Below are 26,245 nucleotides of genomic sequence, written 5' to 3' on the forward strand. Positions count from 1 at the left end.
CTTCAAATGTTGACTACTGTATATTTAAAGGTTAATATTCTTGTGATTGAAGCTTTTTTACTGCTGTGACATTGATTGGCCGTTTGAACTGTTTATCCCTGTCAGAGCAGAGTCCGTCTAAAGATACTCAGGTCCTGGAGAGCACCTATCCAGCATGTTGGATGTTTCCTTGCATTAACACACCTGATTCTAATTAATGGTCATCATCAGCTTGTCATCAAGGTTTGTACATCTATGTTGATGCCTTGTATCACGGTGTGCTGAAAGCAGGGCAGCATCAAACATGCTGGATAGGTGATCTTGAGGACCAGTGACCCCTGGTTTAGACTAATGAATGTTGTTTATTTTTGACAGGTTGTGAAATCTTAATTCTTCCTATGCTGCATTTCCATCTCAAAACGGTAAACTCCTTCCAGAGGTTTGTGCTGAACCGTGAGGACGCTGTCCCTTTAAGAGCTCTTGTTTGTTTATCCAGATAAGAACATTTATTTATAGTGTTTTGGGGAAATGAACTTTCACTTGAATCTTGGTTCAAAAACCTCTCTTTTTACTTTGTTTGATTTTGACCTCATGGTAAAAGTAAATGATTTGGATAATGATCTTTTTTTTACGATTTTTATATCAATACACCGCCACAATGGATGAAATAAAAACAAAGTGAGGGTAATCAAAGTTAAGACTGTTGGATTTAATTTTAAGTGTTGCACAAGAACATAGCATTTAATCTTAAAGAATAAAAATCATATTAAACAAAACCTCAATATTAATGAGTTTTGAAAATGTCCAAATACTTGTGGATCTTTTTTTTTGGAGGCTTGTGTTCATTTTGATGTTTTAACCACTGGGTTTGTCAGATTTATGAGGAGTATTATCTTGACTCTTTGTCTCCTGAGTTATTTTACAATTAAGTAACCTTTCACAAAAAGGGTTGGTAGCCTTATAGGTCAGAGCCACATCAAGAAAGATGTAGGTCTGAAAACGATCCATCGTTCCTTCCCGTCCAAGGCAAGAGCAATACATCTGAAAAAACATCTAAAAGGATGCACATGGATCCTGAGGACCAGGGTTGGTAACTAATCTACTCTATCCCCAGGGATCCATCACTTGTCACGATGACAGAGAAGGAAAATATGTCAGCTGCTTTGCTTTTTTCTTCTGCTCTAAATCCTTGATCTAATCTGCATTTGAGGTCTCTTCTGATCGTTAGCTGGTCTTTGAAAAGCAGATTGAATCTTCAATTCAATCTGCTGCTGGCAAGTAAAAAATAAGAACACTTCATAGGTATCTGAAGGTGTAAGAGTTCCTTCTGAGATGAATAGCGAACTAACAGAACACCATCTGGGTTGACTGGAAGGGTCTAGAGACAGACAGCTCAGCCAGAGTTGCAACCTGACCTGTCATTCGTTTCAGATCTTGTTTCATCAGTGGGATAAGTAGCAATGGATGTGCAAACACAGTCAGAATGACTGTAGGTCAGCATCAACCAGACTAACAGTGGTGTGTTCCCACCAACAACCGGGCTTGGTTGTTCCAACCATTTACCCGTTTTTGGATTACGCAGTCACAACACCCGGGCCTCCAAAATCAATCTTCAGAAAACTGAAGGTGACGTCAGTTTAGGAATGTCCAGCACTGCACCTGATTTCATCCTTTGTTTTAATCTATCCCAGCAGCATATCTGAGTAGGGATAAAGTACATAACTTGCATATATCGAAGTCAATGAAGACAGCAACAAGATTCTCTACTCAGAAATCTGCAGTGATCTTTGAAGAGCAAAAATTTCAGGAAGATGACAAAGGAACATTTCTTAGACATGCTTTCTTGTTTGTGTTACATTTGAGAGCTGGAAAGGTCAGAAATACAAACCTCGCATTTTTTTTAAGAGACTGAGGACCAAAACATTGTGTTTTTGACTTTGTGGTATAAATGAATACTTGTAAAGTCCACCTGGAATGTTCCAGAATATCATCCTGGGGTCAGATTCAGATCGTGACTGAATACATTGTCATGTTGGAACATCTAGCTTCAGCAACATTCATGATAACCAGATAAGTGTATTTTACTCGCTTGACCTGAATTTGAAACTAAAGCTCTCTGAGGAGCAGATAACCTTTAAATTGAAAGAAAATCTGGGAAAAATCTAAATTCGGTCAATATTACTCCAGTAAAAAATTAATATGTGCAGGATTAGGATCCATCCCATAAATATTATATTACTACAGGGTCCTCAATTCTGGTCCTCGAAGGCCAGTGTCCAGCATGTTTTTCAGCGCACCCTGATACAAATGGCTATATCATTAACAGACTTTGATGACATGCTGATGACAAGCATTAATTTCAATCAGGTGTGTTAAAACGGAACCATTTAGACCAGGGGTCACCAACCCTGGTCCTCAAGATCACCTATCCAGCATGTTAGAGGCTACCCTGCTTCAGCACACCGTGATACAAGGAGCTGTGTCGACAAGCGTGTCCAGACCGTGATGAAAAGCTGGTGATGACCGGTAATTAGAATCAGGTGTGTTGATGCAAGGAGACATCTAAAACCTTCTGGGTAGGTGCTCTCGAGGACCATGTTGGAGACCCCTGATCCAAAACGTGCAGGACATCCGGCCGGAGTTGAAGACCCCTGTATTACTACCACCAAATGATCTGAAACTCAGCAAGTTTTTCTACGTATCCGGATCTGGATTCTACGGAAGAGTATTAGGGCAGGGGTGGCCAACCCTGGTCCTCGAGAGCCACACTCCTGCATGTTTTAGATCTTTCCCTGCTTCAGCACACCATGATACAAGTACCTGTGTCATCAACAGAATTGTGCAGACCTTGATGACAAGCTAATTAGGACCATTCATTAGAATCAGGTGTGCTGAAGCAGGGTAACATCTAAAACATGCAGGAGTGTGGCTCTCGAGGACCAGGGTTGGCCACCCCTGTATTAGGGCCATGCAGGAGAAAAAAGTATTTGAGATCGGAAGATTTTTTTGTATTGTGCACTTCGAGAAAAAAGTCGAAGTGTCGAGATTAATGTTGAAATACAATTTCAAGAAAAAAGTTGAAATTTTGTGAATAAAGTCGAAATTTCCCCTTTTTCACAAAATTTCGATTTTTTTTTCTTGAAATTGAACTTCAACAATAATCTCGACATTTCGACTTTTTTCTCGAAATTGTACTTCAACATTAATCTCGGCATTTCGACTTTTTTCTCTGCATTTTGACTTTTTTCTCTGCATTTTGACTTTTTTCTCGGCATTTCGACTTTTTTCTCGGCATTTCGACTCTTTTTCTCGGCATTTTGACTTTTTTTCTCATCATTTTGACTTTTTTTCTCGGCATTTCGACTTTTTTTTCTCTGCATTTCGACTTTTTTTCTCGGCATTTCGACTTTTTTTCTCGGCATTTCGACTTTTTTTCTCAGCATTTCGACTTTTTTTCCCGGCATTTCGACTTTTTTCTCTGCATTTCGACTTTTTTTCTCGGGATTTCGACTTTTTTCTTGGCATTTCGACTTTTTTCTCGAAACTGTACTTCAACATTAATCTCGACATTTCGACTTTTTTCTCGGCATTTCGACTTTTTTCTCGGCATTTCGACTCTTTTTCTCGGCATTTTGACTTTTTTTCTCATCATTTTGACTTTTTTTCTCGGCATTTCGACTTTTTTTTCTCTGCATTTCGACTTTTTTTCTCGGCATTTCGACTTTTTTTCTCGGCATTTCGACTTTTTTTCTCAGCATTTCGACTTTTTTTCCCGGCATTTCGACTTTTTTCTCTGCATTTCGACTTTTTTTCTCGGGATTTCGACTTTTTTCTTGGCATTTCGACTTTTTTCTCGAAACTGTACTTCAACATTAATCTCGACATTTCGACTTTTTTCTCGACATTTCGACTTTTTTCTCGACATTTCGACTTTTTTCTCGACATTTCGACTTTTTTCTCAGCATTTCGACTTTTTTTCTCGGCATTTCGACTTTTTTTCTCTGCATTTCGACTTTTTTTCTCGGCATTTCGACTTTTTTTCTCGGCATTTCGACTTTTTTTCTCTGCATTTCGACTTTTCTTTTTGACATTTCGACTTTTTTTCGAAGTGCATAATAAAAAAAAAAAACTTCCTCCTCTCCAATATTATTTTTATTTTTCTCCTGCCTGGCCGTAACTCTTCTGTAGGATTCTAACAACTGAGCATAATCCCAAACCTCAGGGGCGCGGTTTGAGTTGGAGAGTGGCTCTCACCAGTGTCCCACACTCCGGTGGGCTTGAAGGCACCACCGACTCACAAAGCCTGAGTTTGTTTTGTTTTTTTCATTTTGTATGTAGCCTACTTTGTCTTTTCTGTACTGATCCAACTTCACTTTTTTTTCCTCACAGGAACAAACAACAAAAACATCAAACTGAAGTCAGAATTACCCTTCAAAAAAACGAGTTTATTTTGTCCGCTAAAACACCCCGAAATGAATGCTGGGAAAACAAGCACTCGTGCTTAAACTTTTTTGCTTCGCCCCCTTTTCCTTTTTTCCGTCTGTTCTCCCGAGAATGTGATTGATTAGATTAGAGATGCAGAGCGGAGAGAGGAAGAGAGGAAAAAATAACTTTCGTCCAGATTCCCTGAGATGTAGGAGGTATGCCGCGTTCCATTTGTCCTCGGAAGTGGGGATTTCCCAGTTCCCAGTTAGATTTTTCAACTGGAACGCCCCTCTAAGTGGGATTTCCCACTGGGAAAGTGGGAGAGTCTTCACCACCCCCGAGTTCACATTCCGAGATGGCTGCCCCGGTTGTAAACAGTAGAAGAGAGCTCTGTAAAAATTCGTAGCACTTCATTCTAGTTTTGGTCACACTAAATCAGTCTTATACAAGTATTGTTCAGCATATATATGCTGCTATAGTGTAATTTACATTTTTCATGGTGTATATGCGCAGTACTCGAGTTGTATAAAAAAATCAGGGGGGGTGGTGGATTTTATCATATGGGGACAGATAATTTGTGCTGATTACAAATAATATAATATATTACAAATAATAGCAGTGACCAGAAATACTGCAGGAATGACATAGCAGCAGTTAAATGCAGCCTTCTGTAAGCTTTAAATATACACTGGGCTTACATCAAATACATCAAAACACAACAATAAAAAACAGTTTTCTGAACTTATCAATATGACGCTGTCCTTCACAGGATACGTAAAATGGATCACTGCAAAAACTCAAAATCTTAACAAGAATATTTGTCTTATTTCTAGTTAAAATGTCTCATTTTAGTAAAAAAAATCTCATTACACTTTAAACAAGACTCATCACTGGGAAAAAAAACAATTTTCACCTGTTTAGAGTAGATTTTCACTTAAAATAAGTAGAAAAATCTGCCAGTGGAACAAGATTTTTTTGCTTGTAATAAGAAGATAAATCTTGTCCCACTGGCAGATTTTTCTACTTATTTCAAGTGAAAATTTACTTGAAACAGGTAAAAATAGTCAAATAAGTTATTTTTCTGGTGTAATTTTTCTGGTGATGACTCTAAATGTTGAAATAGCAGTAAAACCACATTCATTGATGAAATAACATAAGTGATGGAAAGGGGGGATGGCAGTTTTACAGGGGGGATGATTTTGACTGTTTTTTATTTCAGGGGGGATGCCATCCCCCCTCAACTCGAGTACTGTATATGCGAACTACAAACTTGTTTTCCGACTTTGTAACTGGAACGCTGATAACTCGGCTGTGACGACATTCCCAGTTCCGACTTCCGAGGTAAATGGAACGCAGCAGTAGTGAGATGTGAGGAGGTTTTCCAGGAGGAGGGGGCTGGACATTCCTGCGGGAGAGTCTCAGGAGTTTCCTGCTCCGCGTCTTTCTGCTCCGCTCAACATGGACTTTGCTGGGAACGCTCTGGACGCTCTGGTGTCGCGGCGCTGCAGGCGCTCCCAGCTCTGAGCAGCCTCGTCTCAGGCTCCGTTCCCCGGCTCAGCCGCGGCTGTCCGCGGCTCTGAAGAGGAGGATGTCTGAGTGAGTTGTGGAGGAAGAAAGGTAAAAAAAGAAAAAAAAAAAAAAAAAGATTCCGACCCGAAACCCACATCTCTCCCGAGACGGCTTTGCTGCACGTCTCAGGATTATCCCGGTTTAGTGCTCAACTCTAATGCTTTGTGCGGAACAAAAAGTGTTTACAGTTGAAACTTTTCCACTTTTCTTTGTTCTGACTCCAGCTGAAATGGCTGCTGGGAAAGAACAGACTTTTTTTTTTGTTTTTTTCTTTGCTAATGTTGGGGAAACTAAAGCCTGAGTTATGGTTCAGCGTTAAATCGACGCAGAACTTACGCGTACCTTACGCCGTAGTCTCTGCGTTGGTGTAACGCGGAACCATAAATCAGCCTTAAAGCTCAGACGACAGGAAGTGAAGGCAGGCTGCTGTCAGCACCCATGGGTGGGGGTGGGGGGTCACAGGGGTCCACGAGGGTCACATGGAAGGTTTGCTCCATCCAGGGCTGGTTCTGACTTTTTGGTGGACTGGTGAGAGGTTGTTTGGGGGCCCGAACACTGTAAACCTCCAGGGTGATGCAGGAGTTTGAGCCCATTAGGATGACTTGCAGGGATGCATTCATCTGTCAAAGTTTCTCATGAGGAAAAAGTCTTTATAAACTTATCCATGGCTCTATACCAGGGGCGTCAATTGGGTATGGCAAGGTATGGCATTACATACATTAATGGAATTACTCTGTGTCTATTTGTATTGATTATTCTATTATTTAATACATACAGAATAACTACAAATGGAAATCAGAACAATATGATCGATTTCACTAGTTATTATGCACTGCAAAAACTCAAAATCTTAACAAGAATATTTGTCTCATTTCTAGTTAAAATGTCTAATTTTTAGTAAAAAAAAATCTCATTACATTTAAGACAAGACTCAAAAACAACAATTTTCACCTGTTTCAAGTAGATTTTCACTTAAAATAAGTGGAAAAATCTGCCAGTGGAACAAGATGTTTTTGCTTGTAATGAGAAGATAAATCTTGTCCCACTGGCAGATTTTTCTACTTATTTCAAGTGAAAATTTACTTGAAACAGGTGAAAATGGTCAAATAAGTTATTTTTCTGGTGATGACTCTTGTTTTAAGTGTAATGAGATTTTGTGACTAAAAATTAGACATTTTAACTAGAAATAAGACAAATATTCCTGGTAAGATTTTGAGTTTTTGCAGTGAGCAAGACTGTATTTGAAAAAGTTCAAATTTTCTTCACCACACAGATAAGCTACATAGCAGACTTCTGTGATGAGTATTTGCTGGACGTGTTGATTGATACTGTAGTTCAGTTCTGTGACTCGTAACCTTGCCATACCTTAGTTTGACTGAATTGACGCCACTGCTCTATACATGTACATTTGTATGTTCCAGATTTTTAAAAACATGCAAACTTGAGAAGAAAACCTTTTTAGATGACAACACAGATGCTGCACATCTGTGTTGCTCTTCTTGACTGCTATTTAGGTAGCTAAAAACTGAATAACGAAGAGCAGGACATGACCCCTGTGACATCACTTGCTCAGGTTTCTGAAGGGAACTTTTCCAGGCTGTTTTTCATTGAATTGCATAGTGACATGTTTGCAAGAACTGGTGCTTGAGCCCATTTAATTCAAAATGGGCAGATCTGGGAACTGAATTGAACAAGAACTTAGCTCAGTTACCACTACTTAGCTATTTTAGTTAGCTTGGCTGACTTGGTTTCTGCTAACCTATGATACTAACTAATGTTAGCTGTCGTTTATTATGATCAAACCCGTCCAAAAATCTTCATTTCAGATGTTGCTTCTGGTTCATGTGCTCCCAAAGCTGAAACCAGGACTAGCTCTGACAGTAATCCTTTCAGATGTTGTTGACTACTGATCTAGTTAAGGCGCGTTTCCACTAGCAGGAGTTCAGTATAAATCCTCGGAACCTCTGACGGGATCGAACGTCCCCTCGGCCCCTTCAGCCGGCGTGCTTCACTGTAGAGCCACACAGGAACCTTTTGAATGAAAAGATAGGGACACAGACCACCAGGTGGGCAGTAATTAGGGAAGGGCGGTATGGACTAAAAAATTTATCACGATAATTTCTGGCATTTATCCCGATAACGATAAAAATGACGATAAAAAAAATACCAATTCAACTCCACCTTTGTAACTATACATCTATCACCACATTCAGTCTTTGGAGCCCCCAAAACACTGCTCTAAAAGAATACTAAATGCTACTAAACTACACTAATTAAATTTAATTTAATAACGGGAATTTATCGTTTTTACCGGGAGATGACAAATTCTTACCGTGGGGAATTTTTTTGACGGTATATCGTGAACTGTAAAATATCGCCCATTCCTAGCGGTAATGTGCATTTGTTGCAATTTCAAAAATGGCCAGCAGAAGAATGAAAAGAAGAAATGCGTAAACAACGGATTTCACTTCCTTTTTTTGGGGGGGTGGGCTTTTTTTTGTTATACATACACCGGCTGTAGCAATTGAGATTAAAAGAAACTCAACCGCCAGACCTGTATATTGGTGTAATATGACAGCAAGTAGGGCTGTTCGATTTATCGATTTTTAAATCGTAATCGCGATTATGTAATTAGAACGATGTTAAAACGTGAAACTCGTAAAATCGATTTTTCACTTAAGAGCAAAGTTTGCACTTAAAGCCCAATGGGGCAAAGGTTCAATAAAAAAAACTGCATATTTGAAATCATTTCTTTGCCTTTTGTCAATTCACAAAATAATCGTAATCGAAAATCGGATTTTGAGAGAAAAAAATCGAGATTTTATTTTTGGGCAAAATCAAACAGCCCTAACAGCAAGACTCTCTAACTGCATCACATATACTTGTAGCTAAATGTCTCTGGTCCAAAATGCTTCAATGATTTCTGGTCACATGATTTAAGTTCACGTGAGTGGGCTCGATGTCATTTACTGCTTTTAGAATACCCAAAGAGACCACCCAACAAGTAGTCCATAAAGCCGAAAAATGGCCCTCTCCTACTACAGGTCTGTTTTTGCACCAGTAAAGGTTCCTGAAGGCCACATTACACGGCTGTTCCTGGAAATGGAGATATGCGCAAAAGGACGGGCCCAGAAAAATCTACCCGGAACTCCTGCTAGTGGAAACGTGCCTTTTGACCTGAAAGGGACCTGAATGAGGAGGAGAAGGTGTCTGGGATGCAGGATCCAGCTGCTGCTAGCATCTACAGCTGGTGATCGAGGACCAGTGCAGCTCTGATGAGACTGACCGGGCTAACAGCTTTTAAACATGGTGAAGACAGCCATTTCAGGCCGCTTTGCCCCCAAACCCTTCCAGAGTGCCCTAGTTACCCAGGGCTGGTCTGTTTGTACAATTAACAGACACACAAGACATTTACGAAAATAAGAATGAATGTGCCCTTTTTAAGCCATTATTCATGGCTCAGAAGTCGAATTAAGATGGTATGTAGGCAAAGTCATGAGAGCTAAGGGTTAATCAAATATCAAAAGTCTATGACCCTTGTATAAATATGTTAATTCTTTTAATATGATATAACCAGGGCAACATAAAAATTCCCTCGTACTGTTGTCATGGATGTGAAATCTAACTACGGAGACAAAACTATTTTTGTTCCTGTATTTCTAAATGTGTTTAACTGCTGTTGAGTTGGACATTTTAACCTGGATGTCAGTGGATATGAACTCACTGTTGCAGGCGGACCCTAGTGATCAGTAGAGGAACTACAGGTTTGGCTCCAGACTCTAGTGGTCAGTAGGTGAACTGCAGGTCTAGCTTCAGATCCTATTGGTCAGTAGAGGAATCACAGGTTTCTTCCTGGTTTGCTTCAGACCAGAAAGCTGGCTGTAGCTCCCTGGAGGCCACAAATGAAGACAGCTCATTTAATTTCTCAAATTCTAGATATTGAAGTTGACCTTTAAACTTTGGGGATCCCCGAGTAACTACAGAGACCCTCTGCATCCACTTAGGCTACATATATGAGGAAAAAGCTCAACCTCTTTGTCATCGTTTTGTAACCATAGGCCTGTGGCGAAACGTCGATGGCGTGGACTTCAAAATATCGTTGTCATATATTGTCGTCGACGCATCACCGCACACACGAGGGTCACCCAAGGGTTTCCCCATAGTCATCAAAAGTATGGGAATACTTTAAATTTAGTCCCAAACGCCTTTTGTAATTGGCATACCAGACCAGCACGACGATGTTTGAGCATCTAAAGCAGAGGCGCCCCCTTGTCTCTCGTGGATGTGACAATAATAATTGCAAAATATAATAAGCAAAATAACTGCAAAAACAAACGTCACATGATCAAATTATGGTATGCATCAGCTCCTACATTTGATGTTTTTTTTGGTCATAACTCATTTACCGAAAATAACTTTTCTTTTTTTTTTGTTCCACCAGCCATAGAAAGGTTCCTTTTGTGATTGGACATTTTTTTATGTAATAAAGATATGTAATTTAGTGTGAAACGGTGCCCTGTTTTACCCAAATGTTATTTTTTAACACGTTTGGATAAAACGCTACAGTGTTTTGCATTGCATCTTTTTAACATTTTTTTATTTTGTACAGGGGAGATTTTTTTTGGACTGTAAGAGTAAACAGGTTGGCCTTTTTATTTTGTGTAATATTATTCTATATTATTTTGCTGTGCTATATTTGTTTAGTAAACTATATTATTAAGGATTTCTATTTATTTGATACATTATAGTTTTTATTAATCGAACAAAAATAATCGTTAGAATAATCATCCAATTACTCATTAGATTAGTCGACTAATCAATAAAATAATCGCCCGGTTAATCGTTTCAAAAATAATCGTTTACCCCCAGTCCTATGTAATCGGTTGAGTAAAAAATGCTTCATTTTGAGCTTTTTACCAGATATTTATGTAATTTGACTCCACAGTGTGTTCAGTGTGTTTAAAGGATACATCATATCATCAAGGTCTGAACAAGTCTGTTAGGAACATTCATTTGAAGCAGGGAAACGTCTAAAACATGCAGGGCAGTGGTCCTCGAGGACTAGAATTGGACACCCCCACTCTAAAACCTGAATATGTATTTCAGTGTCAACATCTACTTTCTGGTTGTTCCAGCTGTCCATTTTATAGAATCCTCCACGCCATCAGGGATGCAGCATTTTGATCTGAGCTGGTATCAATTCAGAATGATTCAGAATGGTTTTCCAGTTCACCTCGCTCGGACCATTTAATTTTTTTTCCCCTTGTCTGCATATATATATATATATATATATATATATATATATATATATATATATTAATGGTTAATACCATAAGTTTGGTAAAACCTAAAGCTGTGTGTGTGTGTGTATGTATGTATGTATGTGTGCGTGCATACAGTTATGTTTAAGACAAATTTCTCTAGTCTTGTCCTGTAGCTGCAGCTATGACTACTGGCCCTAACACACTAGAGTTTACACTAACTAGAGGCTTTACTAAACAGAAAAGTTTTAAGTTTGAATTTAAAGGTGGAGGTGGTTCAGCCTCCTTAACCAAACTGGAAGTTGGTTCCATAGTAATGTTGCCTAATAGCAGAAGACCAGCCCTCCAAATTTACATAGTTATACTCTAGGAGTAAACCTTCCCTCAGAGAACGGAGAGCTCTATTAGGAACATAAGGAACTATTAGGTCTTGCAAATACTGTGGAGCTAGGCCAATTTAGGTTTTATATGCAAGTAATGACATTTTAAATTGGATTCTAAGTTTTACGGGGAGCCAATGGAGGGAGGCTAACACTGGAGAGACGTGGTCTCTCTTGCTGATTCCTGTCAGCACTCGCGCTGCTGCATTTTGCATCAGCTGGAGCTTATTCAGTTGTAGTTTGTGTTTATGTGCAAACATACATACACATCTGTACATATACCTGTATACACATACATTTACTTGTACTTTACATGTGTATATGCATATACATATACAGTAATATGATTTCAATGGTTATTCTTTCGGTAACAATAGTGGTTCTTATCACTGGTTACCACTACCAGCATCCTCGTTATATCAGGCCGTCCCAAGCCCTCCACAACAAGGCCATGACAGGAAGGGACTAGGAATGGGCGATAATCCGTCAAAAAACGGTAAGAATTTGTCATCTCGCGGTAAAAACGATAAATTCCCGTTGGTGACGTTTTTGTGTAAAACTGATTTATAGTTCTGCGTTAAATCCACGCACAACGTACGTGAAGGAAGGAAGGAAGGAAGGAAATGAGCCTAAAAGAAAGAAAGAAAGAAATGAGCCTGAAAGAAAGAAAGAAAGAAAGAAAGAAAGAAAGAAAGAAAGAAATGAGCCTGAAAGAAAGAAAGAAAGAAAGAAAGAAAGAAAGAAAGAAAGAAAGAAAGAAAGAAAGAAAGAAAGAAAGAAAGAAAGAAAGAAAGAAAGAAAGAAAGAAAGAAAGAAAGAAAGAAAGAAAGAAAGAAAGAAAGAAAGAAAGAAAGAAAGAAAGAAAAATAAATTCCCGTTGATGACGTTTTTGTATTGGTATTTTTTTATCGTTATCGGGATAAATGCCAGAAATTATCGTGATACATTTTTTAGTCCATACCGCCCAGCCCTAGAAGGGACATGCAGCCCAGCAGCCGCAGCGAAGAATCAACCCTTGCCTCCAATCAGCCCCCAATTGGGCAGAGAGAGGAGAAGCTGGTGAAGAAGCTCCCATCCCCAGTCCGCCACCTGCACGCAGCCCAGCAGCCGGCACCCTCCAGCACATCATTGGTACGCCTAGCCACTGACAGCTGCCACACCAGCTCTCCCGGAGGCCGGCACACGCACTGTACCCAGCCCCTGAGGGGCATCCCGGACCGCCGAAGCCCCAGACAGCCGGCGGTCCCTAAGCAGGGATGTGCGCCAGATATCCCAGGCACCAAGAGGCACCCACATGGCTGAAAAAGTCTGCCAACCCCCCTCCAGCCCGGTTGATACTTTTTTTTTTTCTCCCTTCCCTTTTCCCCCTCTGTGTTTTATTTTAAGTACATTTATGTTCGTCTTGGGTGCATTAAAAACAGATGGGGGGGGGGGGGGTTATGCAGGACCATATACCTTTTTATTTAACTTAATCTTTTTTATTATAGTAAGTGATTTGGGATGTGTCTTAGGTGCATTAAAAAGAGAGTGCAACGTGGGGTGGATTTTTGAATTGCATTATTACTGTGGAGTTACTGTCCAGAACCAGTACCTCAGTTTGGAATATTCTCCTAAGTTTTTCTAAGTGAACAAAGCCTCCTTAAATTTTCCACTAGTTTCCCCAGCATTTCGGAGGGCATTTGGCTTCGGTTGTGTAAGCAACCATGTGACAGGAAGTTGCATCAAGTAAAAGCTGCTGACATCCATGACTGCATGTCAGGAGAAAAATATGAGATAAGTGGACATTTTCTGGCAAAGGTCAGGTGGATTTTGTTTACTTGTCACATGACAATTATGATCCAAGAATAACATTGATAATCTATCATGAGGGATTTCAGGATTGTGGCTGTTGTGCTGACTTTGAGACAGTTCTGCATATTTTACTCTCTTACATGGGAAATTCCGGCTCACACGTCCCTTCTTCTTTTAATTATGTACAGCTGAAGTTTGCAGAGTAGGAAGAATAGACAAGTTCGCCACTAAGAGCAGATTTGTGCTCCAGCTCTGTCTCTTTGAAGCTCTGATCATCAGGGAGTAGGTGTAGTTTGGCTTGAATGCCCACATCTGTCTCCCATAGCAACCACACTACATTTGGATCCCTGTGTCATCCAGGCTGCGCTCTTCTCATGTCCTGTTAGCAGAAACTTTGTGCGCGTGTGTGTGGTGGTGGGGGGTTGACGTTCGAATTCAAGTGTAGCTGGACTCATGAATTTTGAAAAAAAAAAACCAACATTGAAGAATTCTGTCTAGTCAACTCAGCAAAATTTGACAAAAGAAAAAAATCTTAAATCAAAATTTCAGAAAGTTTTTTTTTTTTTTATTATTGCTGAGTTTGCTGAATCTGAACTTGTGGCTTTTTTCCTCAAATTAACAACCGATCTCAAACTCGGACTTTATGCAACGTATGACTTTACATCACAACTTTTAAAGTAGCTACAACTGAAACCCGCTGGTTGTATTTCTCCATAAATCCTGGATTTTGAGACTGATCTTGTAGCTAGGGGGCTCAGGTGGTCAATGCATCTGTGTAGTCTTGATCTATAGAAAGGAAGATGTCTCCTCTCAGCTGACTACTCCAGTTCCGTGGCTCTAAATGCTCCTGCTTCAAGTCACTGGTTTGAATTCTGTTCTCTTCATTAGGGGTGGGTATTGGGAAGGACCTCACGATACGATATGCATCACGATACTTGAGCCACGATACGATACAAATTGCGATATCCCGATTATGCGATATGTCGCGATATTCTACATAGTTCACCGAAAAATTTTAAAATGCATTACACATCTTAAAATCCAAGTTGTATATATGTACATCAGATGATAGTGATAATTCATTGGACAGACTGAGTCAAACTTTCCATTTTAATATGCAACATCTTTGCATGAAAAAACACACTGAAACACAATAAAAAGTGCAGTGTGTGCATTATTCTTAGATACAAAATACTCAAAATAAAATGCAGTGTCTCACCCACACTGAAATTGAAATCACAAAAATACAGTACAGCTAGGGTTGGGCAAAAATATTGATACAGCAATATATCGCGATACATACATTGAATATCGATATCGTATCGGGAGACTATGTATCGCGATATATTGCCGTATCAATATTTTTGCCCACCCCTACTCTTCATGCGACTGTGGGGTTTCATCCTCCTCCAACAGTCCAAACTATGACTGAGGACCGGTACCTGTCTGGATGTTCCCACCTCCCATCTGCTGAGAGCAGGGATAGGCTCCTTTCCCCTGATCCCGACACAGACCGACTCCAGTCTTGAAGATGACTGACCGACTGACCTCTGTAACTCTAAGACAGACTATTGATCTGAAATTGGGGAATTTTTGTCAGATAGATTCGTCGACAGCAGAGAGCCACATGTACATTGGTGTTAAAAGCAAATCACGTGTTCTTTGAATTTCAAAGTATACAGGTCTTAAATAAAAATGGTAGTAAAGAATAATGAAAACATCCACCTCCAGCAGCAGCAGACCTCGGTAGACGTTTCCTGTCTGACTTCATCAGTCTCTCATGGTTCTGCAGGACTTCTGGTCCATTTTTCTGGCCAATGTTGTCAGTTCATTGAGGTTTCATTCTAAAACTTTGATTCTTTTATTTTTCCCATGTTCTGATAGCGATCTGCTGCTATGTTTGGTATAATTTCCTGCCACATGGTCCAGTTTCAGCAGAACTGTCAGTCAGATGTCGTCACAATTGTTTGTGGAATAGTGCCCAAATTTAGGATTCAAACATAAAAAAAAAAAAATGTTATTGTATTTCTATAACAAAGTTTTGGAGGCACTTATCCAAGACGGAAGACAAACGAAACAAACAAGACGAAACAACAGCTTACGAGATAGTATAAATAAAGGTTCAAAAATAGACTTATGTAAATAAAAAAAAAACATATTGCTGAGTCACATCAGTTTGAAAGAAGCAAACTTTTAGTGACACGTTTTATTTAAAAACAACAACTTTAGAGAACCGGTTTCGTCACTGCAAATTGTATTTTAATGGTTGTTCAGACACAGTTTTGGGATATTTTAAGGATCTGGGTTTTATCTCTTAGTCATCCCATATGGTCGCCATGACGACTGAGAGATGTCCAACCTGTCAGCAGCTCCCGCTGAAAGGTTCATGTTGATCAGAACCGGAGCGTCGCTGGAACAAGTTCAGGGCAGAGATTGTGATTTGCAGGTTACATCGTTGTGCTCCAACCTTTTATATGTTCAGACCATGTGGTTAATTGTGAAATTGTCGCAATTCAGAGACTGTCGTGTTCTTCACGCGTGGTAGTGAACTTATTGTTTATGTCACGTTTCCTCATATTCTGGACATCACTGCATGGCCAGTGAGTGTCGTCAACGGACAAAACCTCAGAAATGTGTGTACCCCAGAGTTGATGTGTGCGTGAAGGACCGCACGTTTTCACGTTCGTCATCTTTTGAACACCCAACCGTGAGCGTAGAAAGTGGCGCCCCACAACTGAAGCTCATTCAGAACTCTGCTACTCGAGTCCTCACTAGGACCAAAAAAGTGGACCACATCAGTCCGGCTCTGAGGTCTTTACACCGGCTGCCTGTCCATCAGAGGATAGACTTTAAAGTTCTGATGCTGGTCTATATAGCTCTGGATGGTCCAGGACCAGAGAACATCAGTGACCTCCTGACCAAGTATGAACCTTCCAGACCCCTCAGGTCATCTGGATCTGTTTTTTTTATCAGTTCCCAGAGTCTGAACCAGACATGGAGAAGCTGCATTCAGCTTCTGTGCTCCACATGTCTGGAACAAACTCCCAGAAAGACTCAGATCAGCTGAAACACTCAGTGTATTTAAGTACAGGTTGGAGAATCACCTGTTCTCAGCTGCCTTTGAATAAAGCTCCAAACCTGCACTGATACTTTTAAACTTAAGTTTAGATCATATTTTAACAGCTGATTTTATCCGACTCATTTTTGTTCTTATTCCTTTCTTTCTTGTTTAAATTATGCTTTTTATTCCTAATGTCTCTTTAAAGCACTTTGAATCACATTGTTGTTGAATTGTGCTATACAAATTAACTTGCCTTGCCTAAGTCCTTAAGGGTCTGGATGTTTTAGATGTCTCCCTCTATAATCTCACCTGATTCTAATTAATGGTCATTGTCAGCTTCTCATCAATGTCTCGACCAGGGTTCTTCAATCACCGTCCTTAAGGCCTGGTGTCCTCCATGTTTTAGATGTTTCCCAGCTCTAACGCACCTGATTCAGATTATAGGTCATCCTTAGCATGTCACCAAGGTCTGTTAATGATGCAGTCACTTGTATCAGGGTGTGTTGAAGCGTGGAAACGGGGGTGAGGAACCCTGGTCCTCAAGAGCTGCTGCCCTGCATGTTTTAGATGTTTCCCTGCTTCAACACAACCCTGGTAGACCCAGCTGTGTGACCAGTTGTGTACACCTTGATGACCATTAACTACACTCCAGTACGTTACAACAGTCTACGTTATCAGCTTCAGGACATTGTATTGCTGTTCACATTTTATGACAACTTGATGCAGAAAACCAGTCATCTCTGAAGAGCTTTTATTTTCTTGAAGACTTTATGAGAAGCAGGTAAAGTTGAGAAGATTTGGTGCTGCTGGGTGGCGCAGCGGTTAAAGCTAGCGACCCATGTACTGAGGCTACAGTCCTCCTGCAGCAGTCGCAGGTTCAAGTCCCAGCCTGTGGCACTTAGCTGCATGTTGTCCCCATTCTCTCTTTACCCCCTTCCTGTCAACTCTTTGAATAAAGGCCACTAGAGCCACGGAATATTTAAAAAAATTGACGCATTTGAAAGACAGCCGCTCAGAAATAATTTTCGTTTCACTGTCTGATACCTCGGCATGATGACAGTGTAAACATGAGCTGGAAAAGTGACACATTTTCCATTTGGGTCAGAGCAGTCCTGGATCTGTCTCAGACAGGTGTCAGATACTGCTGGTGTCTGTCATTCCTGATTCATCAGCTCAACCCCTAATGTCATCGCAGCTGAGGATCCCGTATAAAACAACTGCAGTCATGTCAAACAGCTGGTTCCCCCTATTGGAAACCTCTGTTTTTGTCTTTTTTAATTAAACTAATCTGACTGCTGTGGGTCATAGTCTGAGGCAAGACATCAGTCAACTACCCATAACTGCCTTCACTTTGTTATTATTTATTTCATAGAAATGGACCCAAAACAAAGGCAAATCATGTGGGTAATCTTACACCTTACAGCCTCTGCAGGCTTTAAGAGGGTCTGTTTCAGTCAGGTGTTGATAATCGTCAGATCTTGATGAACTGATCATCAGCACGTGTGCAGACCTGGAGAAAAGCAGATGCTTTTTGGCAGTTTGCTAGGGGTGTAACAATATATCGTGCCACGAAATTTTGCGATACAAAAACGTCACAATACGTGTTGTGGAGGTGACAAAGTGTATCGCGATATTGGGTTATTAATATTAATCTATTGTGTTGACTTGTAATGCGCATCCGACCGCGTCTCGACCCGCGGACCAAAATCTTACTCCGCTCAGAAGAAACTAGTACCGTTTTGCGGCCCCGTTTTGAGCTCTGAACTTTTACTTATGTAAGGCTGGTGTAGAGTTAAGCCTTACCTTATTAAATTAAACCTTTTTCGGGTCGTGAGTAGGATAAACACGGGGACAACTTCTGCCGAGTTTGAGTGTACTTTAATGTCCCTCAACAGTGTAGGATTTTAGAACATCAACACAGCACCTAGTGCTGTATCACTCCGCCCAATCTAAAACCTACTTACAACTGATAAACTGACTAGTGTAATTATAGTCCCTGATTTACATCAGAATATACAGAATATATTTATAAAATAATGAACCCTGAATTACCAAAATAAACTTATTAACAAAAATAAATCTCCTCTTACACTTATAAGGTGAGCATGAATCAATCTGTTTTATGATGTAAAATTGTATGTATTTATTTACTTTTATTTATTTATTTAATTTTAGTTGTTAAATTTCTGGATAGGAAAAAAGTCAAATCACACATGAGAGAAACTATTTATATTTGTACTTGTATGAAACTGAAGATGCATAATGCAAACCTGACATTTACTTTTAGTTCAGTTTGTGGAAAATGGTTGGCCTGGCTTTCTCTTTAAAACTTAAACAGTTATAAAGCATTACAAACTGTAACAATAGGGCAAACGTGCAGTATTTTTTTTTTTGTATTTCGTGTCTTTCAAATAAAAGACAATTTTTTCCAGTCATATGTTCCTCATTCAAGGTTGTTAAAAAAATACTGCTATAATATCGTATCGTTATCGTGACCTCAATATCGTGTATCGTACCGTATCGTGAGATTAGTGTATCGTTACACCCCTACAGTTTGCCAAAGTCCATTTCTATTCATCATGGGTTGAATATATTTGGTCCTTATAGACTTCACATTTAGGGGCTATAACTCTGAAACCATTAAGGATCCCAGACCTTTACCCATTTGAAGCCCTCTGCCCCCACATGGAGCCGCTGGCTGGGTGGTTGTTCACCTGAGGGTGTTACTGAGATCCACCACCCACCAGTACCTGAACATCCTCTTCAGCTGATCACAGAAATTAAGCGCGGAGCCTTTGTTACATCCTGTTGCTCAATTCATAAGTCATGGAAGTAAAAGTTGCAGCGTGACAGATCAAATGCAGCTGAAGCGGTTACAATAATGCGCTGGTATGAAGGTGTGGCGGGAGCTGAATGGCTGCCAGTCCCACCTGTCTACTTCCCAGCCCCACCTGTTACAGCCACTGAGTCGGGATTGGGAACAGGAATGTGTTGCTTCAGATCAGCTCACGGCAGGTCGATGTTGGATACGAGACACTTCCAGTGAAAGTCTGACGCCTTATTTATCACGCCGGCGGGTTTCATTGTGATTTTCTGTGGAAACCGTACAGGTAGGAACATTTTTGGCAGCAGATTTCGTAAGAGAGAGGCAGAATTAGAGCTGAAGTCAACTTTCTGGCGTTAGTAGAAACACGAGTTGTGGAATTGTTTAAAAAGTGACCTGTCATCTGGGGTTGTGTTCTGTGAAAGCCTTGCTTTCATAAAAGGTAGATCAGTTGTTTCTGGCACACACTGTAATTGAAAAGGACTAAGATCTCCAGCACAGGTCCTTACCGTGGAGTTGAGCTTCAAGCTATTTTCATTGGGGGGGGGTCTGTACAATCCAAAGTACAGATCCGGGTTGTTCAGTTTGTTACTGCTCTGATGTTGCAGATTAAACTGAGTTCTCCCCAGCTGATTTATACATGATATACGCATTAAGAAGAAACATCTGGAGGAACATCAACAACTAATATGTTAATTATCAATAAACTATTTTTGTTGCTTAGTAGTTGACACACATCAGCACATTTAAAGGAGCTTCAGGCAGGATTTATGAAATAAATTCCTATACGTTTTAAGTTTTCTAGTAATAATGTCAGATGAAGCGTTCCAAACCAAAATGAATGAGCCCTCTAGTGTATCTCTCCGTTGCCTTGAACAGGCTGTGTGCTGCAAAATGTGCTGCAATTGTGACCGGAATTTCCCGCACTGTCCTGCGGATGTGACGTCACATGACGCTGCATGTGCGTTCTCACCGTTCTCCCGTGCCGGCTTCACTGTTGGCTGCAGTACCCCCGACGGCCGTCGTGGTGAAGGGTGGCGCTAGAGAGTCTCATTTCTTAAAAAGAGCCTCATGCTCCTTTAATATACATTTGACATACATCGCCTCCTCACACACTAAAAGGTGAAAACATGCAGTATTTATAACTATTTATAAAATACTTGAATATGAATTTTGTTTTTGTTTGTATTTGGTTGAAAAATATCAACCTGTCATTAAAGTTTTTTTTTTCTTGTGCTACAACACTGTTGACGTTTGTAAAACCAGGATTGCTACAAGAAAAATGAAAGAAAAATATGGAAAGGCAAGTTTATTTCTATACAATTTATCACAGCAGCCCCTCATATGAGCAATGTTTCAAAGATGGATACACTTTCAACTTTCCACTTTATGGCTCATATGTTGTTATTGATGCTGCATTCAGAAGTTGGATGATGAGCTAATGCTGTGCTGACATCTGGCATATTATATAATAGAAACATGCGTAAATGTAGCAGCACGGTGGCTTAGTAGTTATTACTGTTGGATCACAGCACGAAAGGTCCTGGTTTGATTTTCTTGCCCGGGATTCTTTCTGCTTGTGTGGGTTCTTTGGGTACTTCCTCCCACAGTCCAAAAACATGCTTGTTAGGTTGATTGTATTTTAAATTTGCCCGTCCAGGGGTGTATCCCTGTGATGAGCTGGGATAGATTCCAGCAGATCCCCGTGACCATGCACAGGATTAATTTATAAATATAAATAATACATTGAACTGATTAAGTTCAGCTGGTGTCCAGATCTGGATTGAACAGATTTTTAGTTCAGTTGGTGTTCACGTCTGAACCGAACCAGTTTAATTCAGCTGGTTTCCATTAGGGCTGTTCGATTAATCGATTTTAAATCGTAATCGCGATTATGTAATTAGAACGATGTTAAAACGTGAAACTCGTAAAATCGATTTTTCACTTTTTTTTTTTTTTATTTTAATTTTTTTTTTTTTTTTAATTGGAAATATAACTTACTGTATGTTTGCAAGTGCTGATTTGCAGATTTTTTTTTCAGAGATAAAACTTTATATTTTATTATATTTTTTAAAACTTTTTTTCAACTTATTTTACAGAGTTTTGCACTTTATTCATTCATTTTGGGGCAAATGTTCAATAAAAAAACAGCATATTTGAAATCATTTCTTTGCCTTTTGTCAATTCACAAAATAATCGTAATCGTAATCGAACATCGGATTTTGAGAGAAAAAAATCGAGATTTTATTTTTGGGCAAAATCGAACAGCCCTAGTTTCCATGTCTGGACTGATCCAGTTTTGTTGTGGTCACATCAGACAAAACAACACCGGCTCTTTGGTATTTTAGGAGACTAAATCAGTCCTAACAGGGTCAGAGTATTTAAAAAAAAAAAAGTTTTTGTATATGTGAAAAATTGACGAGATGCGAAACCAACAGTATTTTCACAACCTACTGATGCCCCGAGCTACAACATACTCAGTAATGTGTACATTAACGTTTGATGCTTCGAATGTGCCTCCATCTTACCTTAAACAACCAATCAAATGCCTTCCTTGTTGTTCCACATACCGGTACTTTGAAAATGCCCCACCTCCGAGTACAATTTAATTGGCTAGGACTGCACAAAGTACGACTTTATTGTGGTGCTGATCAAAATGAGAAGGAACCATATCTGCACAAATTACTCCATCATTGTCATTTATTCTCATAAATCATTGATGAATCTATTTACCTAGAGGAAAATTGATCTTCTGAAGACCTGTAAATTTACTAACATTTTTTCTCTTTGTGTCATATTTCATTTACCCACAGATGTTTCGGAAAAAAGCCTCTTCCTCCTTGAGAATGGGAAGGATAACTGAAAGCGCTGGATGTAATGATGCATTTCTTTACTTTGTAGAAAAGGGTGTAAAATGAGGGACGTTCAACTCTGTCAAAAGAAACCACAGACATAAAAACTACTCTTGCCTTAACAAAACAAACAATTTTTCTTTTTTCTCAACACTAAGATGTCTTTAGATTGAAAATATCTTGAATTTTCCCACAAAAGTGATTGTTTCTCAGGTGGTTTCAACTTTGACAGTGTTGAATGTCTAACTTTAAAATTCTGTTTAAAATATGAAAATTTCCACCTTCTTGAAATCATCTGTAGGAATATGTTCATTTGATTTTCTGTTTTTCTTGTTGTGTTTATAGAGTTCCCTGGTTATTTTTTTCCCTCTTTAGTCATTTTCATGCATGAACAGACCATTTGATCGAGAATACCGGATCTTTAATGATAGTTTGTTTATGTGTTGCTTTCAATACCAGCTACACAGTCAGGGGAAAAAAAGACAGATCTAATGCTTTACTCATCATTAAATAAAAAAACTCATGTTCTTAGCAGGATTTAAAAGCAGGTAAATATTAGATCATGAGGTAAATTACACAAACATGACATGTTACACTATGTCATTATTTATTGGTGGAAAAAAATGAAGGAACTGCAGAAGGTGTGTGGAAACGAAGTATCCCCAGACTGCTTCTTCAGGATTTAAGATGGTCAGCCACAGCCGTGTGGAGCTAATTATCAGCCCTTAATGAATTGATCATTGATCACAGTGCCGAAGGGGAAAGACGTCAGTAAAAAAGCAACTGTTGCTGCTCATTAATATGGAAAACATTATAAAAGCAAACTAGCAAACTTCTACAAGTGGAAAACACTCAAGACAGGAGTCAATCTTCCCAGAAGTGGACGTCCCAGCAAATTATCTAAACATCAGACCATACATCTTGGAGCCTACAGACCCGACTTAGCATGTGAAATAGTGACTCCCCTGACGGCACCAAACTTCTGGAACGACGTCCTATGGACAGATGAGACTTTAGCATCTAATTATTCCAAATTTTTTCTGCATTGTTTTAAGTTTGGGGATCAACAATGTATAAATCAATTTAATTCAATCTGACCAGCCGACTTCTGGAACATTATCCTATCGACGGAGGACACAAAGTGGAGAAGTTTGGTCTTGATGTCCAGAAGAAAACCAAACACAGCATTTCAGCAGAAACACCTCAGACCCACTGTCAAGCACGGTGGTGGAGGGATGATGGTCTGGAGCTGGACACCTGTCAGTCATTGAATGGGCCATGAACTTCAGTGTAGACCAGAGTCTTCCAGAGACAAATGTGAGGACATCTGTCTGATAGATAAAGCTTGGCTGAAACTGGGTCATGTGACAGGAAATGATCTCAAACACAGCAGCAAATCCACATCAATGAACTGAAGCAAAATCAGAAAGAAGAATGGACCAGAATTCCTACACAACCATTAGCGACTCTGCTGAAGTCAGGCAGGAAACATCTACTGAGAATAACTGCTGCTGAAGGTGAATCTACAAACTGTTAAATCGTGGGGTGTATGTAGTTTTTCCACACACTACTTCTGCATTTTGCTTTAGTTTTTGTCCACTGCTTTATTAATGTTTTTCCAAAATCTCCTCCTGTTGATGGAAAGTTGGATTACTCTGTGAAAGTCTTCCTCAGAACATCTCAGCAAGGTTAAGATCTGCACACAGTGAGGGGCAGTCCGTGTATCGCCACAGTAGCAACCACATTTGCCTTCTTGCATCCCCCCCCCCCCCCCCCCTCCAAAACAAATGTGTTTATACTCATCTTCGTCAGTTATTATGTTGGCATGAAGAAGTTGATCAAATGCAGTGTTTTGGGACCAAAAGGGAATATCTTTGCACTGAAACTGTTGTACCATACTGAGCTGCTTTCGACCTCTGCAGTATCAGTGTTGTTATTTCATACCATTGCCATGGTCTTCAGACTTCAGTTGGAACTGGTTGACATTTGTGGGGTGTTAGTGATTAATAATTGAGGGTGCATGGTTCTTTCTGGTGTTATTGCTCCTCAGATTTATGTATGTATTTATTTTTCTTTGTTTCCCCCAATCTTTGGGTCTTTATGAATTTCTTTTCACCAGGAAAGGTTAATCCTGAATCAGCATTTTTCATCTCTGGCCTTTTTCTGTGCTCCTTCAGTCTTTTCTCTTTGTAATGATCTGCTTTGGACTCTTGGATTTCTTCAGATTTCTTTCTTGGATATTACTCAACCATCATTTCTGATCATTCCTGACTCATCCTTGCTCTGTCTTTGTCCTCTCAGGGATTATCGACAGAGGGCGGAGCTTGTCCTTCCATGAGGTTCGTGGTCAGCGTGACAAAGACATGAGGGCAGCAGCTGACGAGTCCTCCAACAGTAGCAACAGCGTAGGAAGTGGTGGCAGCACAGTGCTGCAGCGCCTCCTGCAGGAGCAGATGAACCGGAATTATGTGCTACAACAGCAGCAACAACAACCCGGAGGAGGAGGTGGAGGGGTGGGGGGCTATTCGGTGCAGGGACAGGTGAACTCTTCTGACGATCACTCCATGGCCTCTCACATTGCTCGGCAAGAACCGCAGGGGCAGGAGCTGCAGACGGACAGTGGTCTGGAGAAGCTGGGCCCCACCCGGGGCGGGGGCGGAGGAGGGGGCGGGAGCAGCGGAGGGGGAGGCTGTGTTGGGAGTTGTGGAGGTGGTGGCAGCAGCCAGGGCCAGTGTCCAAACGCAGAAGATCTTCCCACGTATGAAGAAGCTAAAGTGCAGTCTCAGTACTTCAGGGGCCATGGCCCGCCCCCACCTCCCCAGCCTCAGCAGCAGAACCAGAACCAGCAGCCCCCCATGGGCGCCGCCTTCTACGTCACCGGGGTGACCAATGCCAAGGTGCGCACGGAGGGCCGGCCGACGCTGCAGCGGGTGAACGGTGCAGGGAAAGTGCACCAGGATGACGGCCTGAAGGACCTGAAGCAGGGACATGTCCGCTCCCTCAGCGAGAGACTCATGCAGCTGTCGTTGGCCACCAGCGGCGTCAAGGCCCACCCTCCTGTCAGCAGCACCCCACTCTCACCCCAACTGCCCCCCCCATGTCAGCCCGGCGACTACTACAAGCCTCAGCACCGCGGCCCGCCTCCAGACTACCCTTTCAAAGGGATGGGCTCTCCTGGCAAACAGCAGGAGCCTGGAGGCCATTTTTACCAGGAGCAGAGAGGGAGGGAGCACTCGAGGGAGGTGCCAAACGTTAGGTACCAGCCGCCACCCGAGTATGGCTCATTCAGGTAAGAAACACTACACGACTGTCCTAGCTTGGACATCACATTCATCGTAGATATGCTCTAAAGCCTGGTTTGAAACTTGTGGATCAAAGGTGTGAAGCCTATGGCGTACAAAGCTACAATAAATAAAACTTAACTCTAGTGATGCACCGAAATGAAAATTTGTGGCCGAAACCGAAACCGAAAATAATAATAAACACTTGGCCGAATACCGAACAATACCGACCATGGTTCTTCAGCAGTTTTTCATTTATTTTGCCAATTTTTTCACCATTGCATAAATCAAATACATTTGATTTAGGCATGCTTTTCAAAGAAAAAAATATTTTACAAAATTACAAGGTAGAAAATATTTATTGAACATAAAAAAATGAAAATGTTTTAATTTCCCAGCATTATGTTGTTTTGGTTCCACCTCCTGGTGAATGTTAGGTAAAATTCTTATTGGGTTAGTTTTTGGTTGGCCAACGATTTTATGTAGTGCGCAACGTTACGGGACGGAGCGGCCAGTCTATTTCCTTATTTTACAACGCCGTTATTAATTGTTCTGTTTTTTTGCCCACTTATTCCACCGAACACCGAAAGTGTTTTTTTGCCATTTTCGGCCGAACAATTTCGGTTACCGAACAATATGATGCCGAGACAAGTCCCTTCCTTAGAGTGGGACCTCCACACAACCAGGGGTGGACCTAGGATTGTAGGAGATCAGGGGCGTAGCCAGGTGCGAGCGCTCGTCTTGTAGAAGCGACGAGAAAGAAACACTTCTTCTTCTGAACAGGCAGGCTACATGCTGCTTTCCTGCGCGTGCTGCCACTCT

General features: G+C 40.6%; 1 protein-coding gene across 3 annotated transcripts in view; it reads left to right on the plus strand.

The window, feature by feature from the left end:
• The first annotated feature begins 5,790 nt into the window (after nt 1-5,790).
• Nucleotides 5,791-26,245, plus strand: part of amot (angiomotin) — a 44,880-nt gene continuing 24,425 nt past the window's right edge. The window contains exons 1-3 of one of the 3 annotated variants that reach the window (XM_061740271.1): nt 5,791-6,021; nt 22,104-22,164; nt 24,444-25,431. In XM_061740271.1, coding sequence (XP_061596255.1) covers nt 22,104-22,164; nt 24,444-25,431 — 1,049 coding nt within the window. In that variant the 5' untranslated portion in view covers nt 5,791-6,021. Of the gene's footprint in view, nt 6,022-19,486; nt 19,577-22,103; nt 22,165-24,443; nt 25,432-26,245 lie in introns of those variants that run through there. The other 2 variants (XM_061740272.1, XM_061740273.1) reach the window with 2 other exon arrangements.

This window comes from Cololabis saira, chromosome 14 (genome assembly GCF_033807715.1).
Source record: "Cololabis saira isolate AMF1-May2022 chromosome 14, fColSai1.1, whole genome shotgun sequence".
Classification (NCBI taxonomy): domain Eukaryota; kingdom Metazoa; phylum Chordata; class Actinopteri; order Beloniformes; family Belonidae; genus Cololabis; species Cololabis saira.